Source organism: Aquarana catesbeiana, linkage group LG11, assembly GCF_042186555.1.
Source record: "Aquarana catesbeiana isolate 2022-GZ linkage group LG11, ASM4218655v1, whole genome shotgun sequence".
NCBI classification, from domain to species: Eukaryota; Metazoa; Chordata; class Amphibia; order Anura; family Ranidae; genus Aquarana; species Aquarana catesbeiana.
The window spans coordinates 216,939,410-216,952,566 of record NC_133334.1 but is presented as its reverse complement, the minus strand read 5'-3'; the positions used below and the strand labels follow the sequence as shown (position 1 = coordinate 216,952,566).

Here is a 13,157-nt window from a genome sequence, read left to right as displayed (position 1 = left end):
CTTTTTATATAAGATGCAGTTTTTATATAAGATGTAGTTTTGTCATAACTATGCATAGATCAATGTTTCTGATTTCGTCACATTGATGTATTTGAATGGGAATGTATTAAATTTATTATTGACTGATTTTCCATGCTATTTTGAATACATGTTTGCGCCATATCAGTGTACACAATTATCCTCTTCACCACTTCCCTATTGTGAGGATTGAACCGCATTTGCGTTCCAGCCTGAGTTTTTTGTTTTCCTTGCTCACATACATCAACCTCATTGCAATTGAGGCGTGGTCCGCATATGCGTTCCACAAGTTTTATCTGTCCTGTTCGTCACTTCCGGCTGCCGCCGGAATGACGTCACACGCTCTCTGCTTGATTCTCTATTGGATACCGCACTCCAGCCCTATCCAGTCTTGGATTAGTTATGGGGCGTGCCGCATCTCAGCATGAGCGGTGACATTCGACCTGCCGTCTGGTTGGTGGAGCACTCCCACCTGACCCTGACAGTGTCGGGTTTGGAATGACACAACCCCTTACAGCTTTTTGGTTGGTTAATCAGATTGAGGCTTGGTTATGGGCCATTTCTATAGGCTTTGTGATTGGCTCATTGTGAATGCTGACGCCATCTTTCGGCTACCCGGAAGTGGCGTTACATATGGCGCAAACAGGTGCAGTTATTTGGTAATTATGAGAATATAGATATATACAGGCATGAGTGGCAGACAGTCATATACCCCAGTCGAAGTCCTATCGGACGAAACGCGTCGGGTTGTTTTGCCTGTCTTGCCACTACTGATCCAAGTGCTTTTTATACCTGGCTCCCTTCCCTGGAACCAGAGTTTGTTTTTATTGCCTCGTTTTTAAGAAAAGCTCTCACTAAGCTGATTCACACTATGGGGAGTTTTTTCTTTTTTTCTGTTTGATCCCTATCACATTTGAGGATCTATCCCCAACATACGAAGCCGGACCCCTGTGAGTAGTTCCTCTTCTATGCCATGGACATCGGTTACTGATGAGACCAGAGAGGTTCGTTTGGTGAGTGCCACAGCTCTCCTCCATCTTTTGTTGCCGGTGATAGAGGGTCACCTTCTCAGCCTTATCGCAAGCCTGTTTGACTCCCAAGCCGCTGGCTGGTGAGTCCACCACTGTCGGTAAGGGTACTTTCGCCTATCCCATTTATACACCTGTTGGATCCCACACCTTGTTGATGCTATACCCGGGTTCAAGGACCCCACACCATTTATCCTGGTTGTTGCCGATTGTTCCAGCCATAGACCCATCTGTGGTCTTACATTCATGTTGGACTTGTGGCTCTATCAGCAGTGCACAATTTATGCCAGACTTATTGTTCTACCAAGAGCTTGAGTGTTGACATTTTACACATCACAGCCACTATATCCACATTATTGTTATTATTATTGTATTCACTTACCCATTCTGTTATTATTCTGCACTTTTGTTTCACACTTTTAACAGTGCGTTATTACTTTGATATGAGTACTTGTTCACGAGAGTCTCCATACATGTAACTGCTCCCCACCATTTTTGTTTTTAGTCAGTTATTGTATGACACATTTCCTAATTATTTTTTAATTACTTCTGTTAGTGTCGGCTAACAGTCCCTACACAAATATTTTTGTGTTTCATTAATTTGTTTCATTGCGCATACTGCCTTTCAGATGGACATTCTGTTTGGTTTTGCCCAATGACGTACATGTTGAATAATTACTTGCCGGATCCACTTAGAAATAGTAGATTTCAACTCTGCCTGTCCTTTTCTAGGACCTTCAGGCAACACAAACAAAAAACATCCGATTTTTTTTAAATCTGAGTAGTCGTCTTCAAATAGACTTTGACTGCTCTCACTACATCAAGAGAATGTAGTGACCTTTCTTCCGTTAGAACAGGGTTCTGGAAAAAAATGAAGGTAGAACAATATCTTAGAAGAAAACCTGAAACCACCTTCGGCAGAAAGCTAGGATAAGGAAGCAATACCACCTTATCCTTGTGAATAATTAAATATGGCTCTTTACAAGAAAGAGCAGCTATTTCTGATACCCTACTTGTAGAAGATATGGCAACCAGAAAAAACAACTTCCTTGACAAAAGGATCAAAGGAGTATGTCATATCGGCCCAAAAGGCTGTCTTTGTAAACCTGACAAAACCAATTCAAGTACCAAGGTTTTAAGGGTGACCTAACCGGCGGATTAAGCCGAGTCACTGGACCAGGGAATGCGAAGCAAGTGGTCCTTGGAATAATACTGTAAAGGCTGAGACCTGGCCCTTGATGCCAGCTTCATTTCTAATCCTATTTACAGAAAGGCAAGGAATATACTTTCTAGGATGCCAACCCCTGGACTCACACTAGGACATACAGTGGGGCAAAAAAGTATTTAGTCAGCCACCAATTGTGCAAGTTCTCCCACTTAAAAAGATGAGAGAGGCCTGTAATTGTCATCATAGGTATACCTCAACTATGAGGGACAAAATGTGGAAACAAATCCAGACAATCACATTGTCTGATTTTGGAAAGAATTTTTTTGCAAATATGGTGTAAAATAAGTATACCTACAAACAAGCAAGATTTCTGGCTCTGACAGACCTGTATCTTCTTCTTTAAGAGGCTCCTCTGTCCTCCACTCATTACCTGTGTTATTGGCACCTATTTGAACTTGTTATCAGTATAAAAGACACCTGTCCACAACCTCAAACAGTCACACTCCAAACTCCACTATGGTGAAGACCAAAGAGCTGTCGAAGGACACCAGAAACAAAATTGTAGACCTGCACCAGGCTGGGAAGACTGGATCTGCAATAGGCAAGCAGCTTGGTGTAAAGAAATCAACTGTGGGAGCAATAATTAGAAAATGGAAGACATACAAGACCACTGATGATCTCCCTCGATCTGGGGCTCCACGCAAGATCTCACCCCGTGGGGTCAAAATGATCACAAGAATGGTGAGCCCACACGGGGGGACCTAGTGAATGACCTGCAGAGAGCTGGGACCAACATAACAAAGGCTACCATCAGTAACACACTACGCCGCCAGGGACTCAAGTAGTCTGCCTGCCAATTCTCTATCCCTGGAATGAAGATTGCCGATATCCCCGGCACCTGCTTTTCTGCCCAGGCTGGGATATGGTTTACCTCTCCCTGGGCTGCATGACTTCTGGTGCCCCCTTGGTGATTGACATAAGCCACTGCTGTGGCATTGTCAGATTGAACCCTGACAGAACAAATCCGTAACCTGAATGCCCAGGCTCTTAGGGCTAGGTGCACTGCCCGAATATTCAGAATGTTGATGGGCAAGGTCATTCCAATTCTGGACCATTTCCCTTAGACAGTCACCTCTTCCAGGACTGCTCCTCAACCCAAAAGGCTGGCAGCTGTTGTTACCATCTTCCAGGTAACTGGTAAGAAGGATTTCCCCTTATGCAGATTCTTGGATATCTTCCACCAACTGAGGCTCTGGCGCACCCTTTGGCGACAGACGCTTTGGAAATCTAGTGCTTGGACCTTCTTGCTCCAGGTAGACAGGATACTGTTTTGCAGCAGTCTTGAATGAGACTGACAGGCATAGGGAATCTCTTCAAAAGAACGCACCATCTTTCCCAACAACCTTATGCAAAGGCAAATAGAAGGACCCTTCTTTGCCCTGACCACCTGAACGGAACTGATCTTAGCCTGGGGTAAAAGCCACCCTCTTCTGGGCTGTATCTATAACCAGACCCAAGTATTCTTAGTCTTCTTAATGGTTTTAAAGAAGATCTCTCTAGGTTGAGGACCCAACCTAGGTATTCAAGGTAGCTGATTGTGGAGACCATGCTTTTGTCTAAGCGGGCTACCGACCTGTCTGTTCAGAGCAGGTCGTCTAGGTATGCTACAATTGTTATACCTTGAGTCCTTAATCTGGCCAAAGCAAGGGCCAGAAATTTTGTAAACACCCGAGGTGCAGTAGCTAGACCGAAAAAGACAATGGTACAACTGAAAGTGACTTTTTCTACTTCAAAACGCAGATATTTTTGATGAGCGGGGAAAAATAGGCACATGCAGGTATGCATCCCTGATGTCGACTGATGCCAAAAGTTCTCCTCCTTATAGGATGGTGACAGCAGATTAGATTGATTCCATGTGGAAAAAGTGGATATTTCATGTACTGGATTAGATCCTTGAGATCTAGCATGGGTCTGACAGCCCCATTTGGTCTTTGGCACCGTAAAAAGGTTTGAAAAAACCCCAACCCCTGCTCCATCGCGGGGACCACCATGACCCTTTTTGAGAAAAAAGTCGGACTAATGCTTGAAAAAAAAAAAAAGGAGACTTCTTTTTCTCTGGATCTATGGACCTTTGACCTGAGGAAAACGAGGAGAGGGGAAATCTCGAAACTTTAGTTTGTAGCCTAGAGCTATTATGGAGACCATCCATCTGTCTCGAAACTCCTCCTGCCAGACCCTTGAAAACTGCAGAAGTCTCCCCCCGCCCCACTCGAGCAAGCAGTGGCGCCGCTTCATAAGAGACTTTAGCGTTCTGTTTTGTAGGTTTTTTTTGTCCCCCCCCCCCCCGGGCTTCTTTTGTCCCTGGGGTTGACCCTGAGGTCCCCTTGAACCTGACGGTGGAGGTCGTCGCGACTGCCTGAAGACAGACGCCCCCGAAACTGGAGAAAAGAGCCTGTTTAAATGAGGGACATTTTACTCCTTTTCTTAACTGGCAAAAGGGTACCTTTTCCCATCCCCAACAGCCTTTCACCACGGAAAGGAAAAAACAGCCAGGAGCTTTGCATAGCGCTTTGGATGACCACTTTTCAACCATAAGATTCTATGGCTATGCCCCAACCCAAGCGTACAGCGAGAGGTTTGCAGCATAGAATCTCTGATTGTGTCAACTGCAAAATACCGAACCCCTGGTAGTTTGGCTAAATCCTGAGCTAGCTGTTCAGGGAAAACCTTGATCACCTGTCTCAAATGGTCTCTCTGGGACTGACTTACCCCAATTGCCGCCACTGCAGGTTGAGCTGCTGAACCTGCCAAAGAGAAAATATTTTTTAACAGGAATTCCAATTTTTCATCAGATGGATTCCTAAGCATTTGAGCATTGTCAACCAGTCAAGTCAAATTGTAATTTACCGAGGTAATAGCAGCGTCAATTGCCGGTATACTCCACCTCTTAGTAAATTTTTTCCTCAATAGGATAAAGTGTTGAAAAGGAGGGAAAGAATGCTTATCTGGGTGATCCCACTCAGATGAAATAAGCTTTCCCAGCAATGAATGAACTGGAAAGGCATGCACAGCTTGAGGAGGCTTCAGTGAACCCAAACCAGAAGTGGGCTTTTCAACTGACTCAGTTATGGGTAACTTAAATGTGGAGCGGACCATTTCAGTAAGAGATTGCACCAGCAATTTCTCAGCCTGTGAGGCTGAAGAGGGTCCTTCCCCACTTGATTCCTCAGAAGAGGAGTCATCAGTCTCTTCCCAGTCCCCTGAGGGGATCATCTTCCTTCTCCCAGAGTTTCTCTGTTTGAGGGTCCTGGGTGATAGAAGGGGCCTTAATGCGTTTTCTTCTACTTGTGAAGATGCGATTAAGATCACTAATCTTTCCTCTAATACACTCATGGCTGAGGAAAAAAACCTCCTGAGTAATATATATAGGGGATGAAATGCCAGAAACAGTTGCAACCCCAAACCCCGACGGTTCACTCTGACCAGCCTCCCCAGGTTTTTCAGGGGGAGATGGCGTTGCAGAGGGAGGGTCATCAGAGCCTTAGGGAGATCCCTTTGAGCCCCTATTTTTCGGGGTATTTGTACCTCCCCCTTCTGCCCATAGTGCCAAGCACGAATACAGAGGCACTACCAGAAATGCACCTACTGCTCAACAATATAGTTCAGCAAATGCCCCTGCTATCAAGGCTCAGTCTGATGCTAAGTAAGCATGCTTGGGAATGCCTGTGTCAACCACACTCACATGCAATCCATCTGCTCTGTATGCCTCCGTTAGCTGTGTGCACCTGCAAAAAGTGCACCTTTATAGCTAAGCATGGCCCGCGCTTGTGAGCGTTGAACCACGCCGAGCTAATGCTCTGTCCCCCCCTCCTCCGACAACCCCTTCCGCCCCCCTCATCTTTTTTTTTAAAAAAACACTTTCCCGCGCAAGCGGGGGCTCCGATCCGACCGGATCGAACGTGGAGGGGGGGCTGGGGCGGAGGAGAGAGGAGGGCAGGTGGATGGAGAGCCGTCATAATGGCAGCAGCAGCGGGAGCGGGGCGGCAAACCGGCGACCGCCCCATGGCCTCTAACCAGGAGGAGAAGCTGTGGAGGGACATTCCTAAACAGAAAAAAAAACCTTTCCCACACCCTACCTGGAGATTGGGCTCGAAGGAAGTGTGCAGCTTGTGACACTGAGCAAGACTGACCAGCATGGAACAGGTATGTGCTCTTGACAGCCCCCGTTGGCAACCTTAGGCATAGCAAACATTTACTTAAAGTAGAAAACCCACAAGAATTAGAAAAATTCCTTAGGAATCTCCCTTACCTTATCCAGCTGCAGGGTTCTGTGGTAACAGACCCAATCTTCACCGCTCATGGTGGGCTCTGTTAAAAAACCTTCAGGGACAGGGGCCCCCTTTTTATCGGGGGATCCACAGCCCTGGGCCTGTAAGAAGCTCTCTAAAAAGAGAAGCGTTACAGGTAAAACCTCGTTTCTTCAAACACAAGGCCCAGGTACCATTCAATTCTGTCTGGAAAAGACACTTCGAATGGATCTGGTTGCTTGACTTGCCCCAGCAAGGAATATTCCAGCGGAGCTCAGCACAGCACATCTTTACTCGTGACCAACACCTAAGACACTGGTGAAAAAACTGAGGTACTCCCTGTAGGGGAAGGGATTATATAGGTGGTTGAACTTCCTGTTTAGGGTGTGCCAGTGTCTATCACCTAAAGGTGGCCTATATAACCCACATAGTAACTACTATGGCTCTGTGTCCCGTGATGTATGATTAAGAAATTCATATGTATGGAGCTTCTAACGCTTACTCCAGACTTAGCACCCCCCACCCCCTCGTTTGCTCCTTCCCCATTGAAGCTTCTTAACTGGTCCATAAGAATAAATGTATATATATACTTTTTCTTTCAGGTGTCATTAGTTGGATCGCACAACATCATAAGTTACCTTCACCCTCTTCCTCTTTGGCAGAGGGCGAATCCTAAATGCTGCAGAGAACTGTGCCTCATTGTGATATGGCGCCCCCATCTATAGCTTTCTTCTGTGAGTCCAGAGTGGAGGGTGAGCTCTTGACACTCTGGGCTCACATGAAGTGTGTTGAAGGACCCTGTGCATCTTCTAACTTGGAAGTGGAGCAGTGCTAAATGGATGAGCAGTGCTGGATTGCTGAACAGTGAGTGTATGGGGACAGACCCAGAGATAGCATAGATATAGGAGCTGGGAATGCTTTTTTATTTTTAAAAGACGCTGGGTACTGTCATTTGTACCTTTTTTATATATTTTTTGTCCATGTTTGATAGGGTTTTAAACTTCAGGGTAAAAAAGCCACATATCATAGGCAGTGCGGTTACAACCAATAACTGCCTGCTCAGTTTTGTGTTGTTTTAGATCACTAGGTTTTAATCTTGTGCTTTAACAAGTTACAATATTCTATGTTTTTAAATCTGCTGTTTAAAAAAAAAATTACACCTGGTAATCCTGCCGTGAAGGTCCTTTTTCATATACTTCCTGTCTTAGGTTGACAATGCTCCCAGTTGTGCCAGTGCATTGTCAACCTGTCACACAAGCTCCCAATAGATACTACAAGGAACTGTGCTTACACACTTTGCACTGGTAAGTTGCCATCATCAGGAATAATTTCATACACAAGGCCAAATACTTAACGTTTCTTGGACATAAGGCCTCCTGCATACTGGATGTTTTTACAGCTGCTCCTAGGGGTGTCTGGCATTTTTTTTCCTGCCTCTTAACTCCCCTGCATGTTAGCCTATGTGTCCATGCACACATAGGCTTTTAGCAGCGTTTAACATAAAATAAAAAGTAACACCACTGGTACAATGAATTGTATGAAATGGTATCAAAGTATAACCATTTATTCAATAAAAGATGAAATAATACTCACAAAGTGCACTGCAAGTCCCATGCACAAGGTTACCCTATGAGGAAGTCACAGATCACGTGACTAAACGCGTCAGGGGCAGAGCCACGTGACGTCGTCACACCTGGAAGCTGTGTAGCAGCCATTTTAACATATTCTCTCCAGATGTCCATGCTTAAGTGGGCAATGTACATGCAATAACTTCTGGCTTTTAACCTTGTGCATGGCACTTGCAGTGCACGTTGTTTTTGAGTATTATTTCATCTTTTATTGAATAAATATTTTGGTATCAGAACGTATTGCACTGGTGCCATATAAAATCTTTTTTTTTTTTTTTTTTACTGGAACTAAACCTTCAACTCTATTATCCTGTGATGTTTTAAATGATTTTTATTCCAGTGATATTTTGACCATTTTTAATTCCAATGTTTTTTTTTTTTGTATTCCTATAATTCAGGTTTAACACAATGGTGAGGGCTCATTCAGATGGGTGAGTAGGCTGCTGCTAAACTCCACATCTGGATGCAGCAGTACCCTGTGCTATGGCTGCATACGAACTAGACCATTAGGTGTGTCAGGCTTGCCAGAACCATCAGCCCTGAATAAAACTGCCCATGTACAGGGCCAGCCAGAGGTCCTAATCATGTGAACAGAGGCACTGGCCCTTGCCATTGATTTATAGAAAGCACAAATCTGGCTGCACTGCTGCAGGTCGTGGCTGTTTGCACATGTGTGCATGGGGGATCTGGTTTCTTTGCCAGCATGAATCACAGATTTTCACCAGCAGTTGCCAATCTAGATAAAAGGTGTGGATTCCACTCTAAGCTGCCCCTATTCTCTGAGCCAGCTTGTATTTTTGCAGGATTATGCTAAATGGCACCTCAAGGTGATCAGGACAGTGATGATGCCACAATGACAGACTCTAGTCCTAGGTTCCAGTGTTAAAATGAGACATGAGCCTGATATATCTATGAAAGTACAGTAGCTTATGTAAAATTCTTATAAAGGAAAACTGTAAAGGTTTTGCGTCAATATTACTGCACTTTGGCCATCAATACTCTTGCGATCATGTTCTTTTTCTATTGAATGTTAAGGATTTCAGTTCTCTTTGACCTGCATAGAAAAATATGTTTCAACAGACACAAAGAAATGCATAGAAACAAAAGTGTACAAACCTGTATAACAGGAGAAAATCCATGCTCCAATGACCCTTTAAGAAGAGCATTCTTTGTTGTGCCGACCAATAATTCACCATTTGTGCCTTCAGCGATGGAACGGACGGTTCCAAACTGCTCAGAAATCTGTGTAAACAATAAAGTTATGTCATGGTTTGCACTGTCATCAGGTTCTGAGCTTGTTCTTATGTAAAGAAACAGACATTTTTATATGGGGATTTAGCATGGTCTTATGCTTGCTTACAATTCATGCTATTGATAGGGTTTTATATTCTGAAACAACAAACATTTACTGTGACATATTTTACTTAAAGTGTTACTAAACTCACAACAGTAAAATAAGTCTGTATGTGCAGTAAAGCATGCTTGTTATACACACTGTGGAACTAAAGGGGTTAATCCTCTGCATTGTGCAAAAAGGCTGTCTGATTTTGTCTTCTCTGATCCTCCCCTTCTGATCCTCCCCTTCTTTTACTATCCCCAATCCATCTGCTGATAGTACAGGGCCTTGGGGGCACTCTGCACGTGCTCAGTTTGGTGTGTATTGCTAGAGCGTTTTTTTTTTATTTTTAATTGGGAGGGTGCATGTGATCAGCACAGGGCCAATCAGCACTGTCCAGACAGAGGATCAGCCCTAACTCTAACTAGTGTTTGGCTGGATGCTGATAGATGTCACAAGACTGCTCTAGCTGCTGATGAGAAAAGGTATTTAGCAGTTTATATTTACTAAAATAATTGTATTTCCATGTTCTGTGTACTGTGGGAGACCAGGTATAGTAAATGCAGGGTCCTGGATTTAGTAACACTTTAAATCTAAACTCCAGGCAAACAGCTAAATACACAGATTAAATACATATATGGTAACTGTTTTACCTTGCAAAAGATTTTTTAGTCTGCCTATCCAATTCTATGATTTACACAATTCTGCCACACAGCATAGCCCTCTCTGTTAGGGCAGAATATATTTTTTGTTTTTGTTCTGCAGTTAAATAGAAACAAATTATTATTATTATTATTTATTACAAATTATGTGAGCATAATTTGTAATAAAAACATATTTACCATTAGGAAGCTTCCCTCCAACCACTTTGCATATTATTTTATATATACTGTGATTCTGTACTTGCCAAATATGCTGCAGAAATCTCCCTCCACTGAGTCTGGTTGCGACCATTTTAACTGTGGGCAGCTGAAGCTGCTGCCTGTTCACTTCCTGGATTTACACAGAGGCACACCTCCAGCTCTGCAGCTCTCATTGGCCCTCTTATGCCTCACCCCCCCTCCCTTCCTGGCAAACTCTCACGAGAGTTTTGCCGTGTACACACGACCGGACAGCAAAGGTCCGATGGAACGAATCCGCCGGACAATTCGATCGTGTGTGGGCTTCATCGGACTTTTGCTGTTGAAAAATCAGATGGACTTTAGAAATAGAACATGTTTCAAATCTTTCCGACTCGAGAAAAATCTGTTCGTCTGTATGCTAGTCCGACGGGTGAACAATGACGCAAGGGCAGCTATTGGCTACTGGCTATGAGCTTCCTTATTCTAGTCCGGTCGTACGTCATCACGTTCGAATCAGTCGGACGTTGGTGAGATCGTGTGCAGGCAAGTCCGTTGCATCGGAACTCCGCCGAAAGTCCGTCAAAAAGTCCTTCGGAGTTCAGTCCGTCGAAAGTCCGCTCATGTGTACACGACATCAGAGAGAGAGCTGTGCATGATGTCACATAAGCCTAGGCTAATGACCAGACAAGAAACAGGAAGTGGGCTGTATAAGGTATTTACTGGCAAAAAAAAATGTTTTACTATCCAAAGTTAAAACAACAAGGGCAGAAGATTTAATAGATGGAAAGTTGAAAAAATGATTGAAGTTCCGCTTATGTATCACTTACAGGTCTTGTCCCTCCCCTGGCCTGTGACTGTACAGTGAAAAAGGAGCAGCAGAACAGCTCATCTCCCAATCACTCTGCTCTCTCCTGCTATCGGCATGTTCCCTGTTAGCACATAAGCACTGCAGCACAATTAACTGTCTCTTTTTGCTGCTTCTCCCTTTTTCAGTTCAAGCAATGCTGTACAGTGGTTTGCAAGAGGCTGATACCAAGTCAAATGCAGGTACTAACACTGCCAGCATTTGAAAAAATACATCTAATGCCTTTTACATCTGCCTGGAATACAACTTTAATTGTGCTAGGTGAATTTCACAAGGTACCAATGTGCATACACATTATATAATATAATGCTAATATTTTTAGAACACCTTGCAATGTAAAACATAAAGCAAACTCAATTTGGTTCATCATTGAAATACAAATAACAACCGTATTGAACATAATGGAATTTAAAAAGTGCAGCCATGCAGCTGCTGGAACCAAATACTTTAAATAGCTTTTCTTCTCAGCTGTATCTTTTTTTTTCATTGTTTCACTTGACAACTCTTTCCATAAAGTAACTGAAAAAACTCCTTCCTATTGTGATAACATGTGATTAGAAATCTTAAAGCGGAGTTCCACCCAAAAATGGAACTTCTGCTTTAAGGGAAGGTGACCCCCTGACATGCCCCATTTGGCATGTCATTCTTTTTTTGGACACCCTCTTTTTAGAGGGTCCCAGCTCCCATTTCCTCCCGGGGCACTGCAGCGGCGGAAGTAAGTTCACCTCTCTCCCCTCCCTCTCGGCAATCATCTGGGACACGTCACAAGTCCCAGATCATTGCCCGGCCAGTCACAGCACCCACAGCCACAGCTGGGCGCCCACAGTGACAATGCCGGCGCCGCAGAGAGGAGGGGGAGACGAGCGGGGCTTCGTTCCCTCACATCGCTGGACCCTGGGACAGGTAAGTGTCCAATTATTAAAAGTCAGCAGCTGCAGTATTTGTAGTTGCTGACTTTAATTTTTCTTTTTTTGTCAGAACTCTAAAGCGGAGTTCCACCCAAATTTTGAACAATATCTGTATGTATTCTCTTCCTTGCCTAGATGCTGACATGCCGTTTAAAAAAATTTAAATCGCCGTAATTACCTTTTATTTTTCTATTCTTCTTTGCACTTCCTGGTTCTCCTCCCGTGGGAGTAGGCGTGTTTCTAGCCTCTCCCAGACTCCTGGGAGCTAGTCTCAGGCTTCCCAGGATGCCACTGAGCATGTGCAGGAACGAGCGGTGAATGCTGGAAGCACAGCATTCACCACATCCAGGAAATAAATGCTTGTGGGCTTCAAATGCCCACAATGAAGATGGAAACCGCCTGCAGTGAATAATATAAGTTATTCTTTCCGACGAAATCTGACACAGGCAGACATATTACACACAATATGTGAGTATGTAATGCTGAGAAGAAAAGTTTGTGAATGAACTCAAAAATAAAAAAACGATAGATAGGTGGACCCCCGCTTTAATTGCCTTTCAGTTTTTTCAGTTACATATCAGCTGAGGTGACCTGTCACAAAAACACAATAAGGGAGATTACACCATGAAAACCGCTATCAAGTGCCAATTTCGTCCAGTGCCGGTGTTCTACCGAGAAGTCCAACCTGGCGTGAATTCCAACCACGGCATTTCTGGTCGGAGATCCCGATGAGTTCTCTCTACTGCGCATGCGTGCACACACACACCTTAAACAATTACATAAAGCCCATGCATGAGGGTTGGATTTCTCGGTAGGACATTTGGCGCTACTGCGCATGCGCAATGTTGACAGAAAGCCGTACATGTCAGTTGTAGTTTTCGGCAGAACATTTGGTACCTGAGAGTTGGAGTTTTGGCAAACACCGTGTACAGAGCTATCCACCACACACATTACTTGTACAATTGTGAACGTCCTTATTGAGCCTCACTATTTGCTGCTTGAATTAGCTACACCACAGTGCCTAAGAGTTGGAGCTTTGGCAAACCCTATACGAAGA

General features: G+C 44.1%; 1 protein-coding gene across 1 annotated transcript in view; it reads right to left on the bottom strand.

Annotated features, from left to right (window-relative positions):
• The window catches only part of EML3 (EMAP like 3), a 162,649-nt gene that overhangs the window by 26,663 nt on the left and 122,829 nt on the right, over positions 1–13,157 (bottom strand). Inside the window, exon 15 of the mRNA XM_073605302.1 lies at positions 9,266–9,391. Coding sequence (XP_073461403.1) covers positions 9,266–9,391 — 126 coding nt within the window. The remainder of the gene's footprint in view (positions 1–9,265; positions 9,392–13,157) is intronic.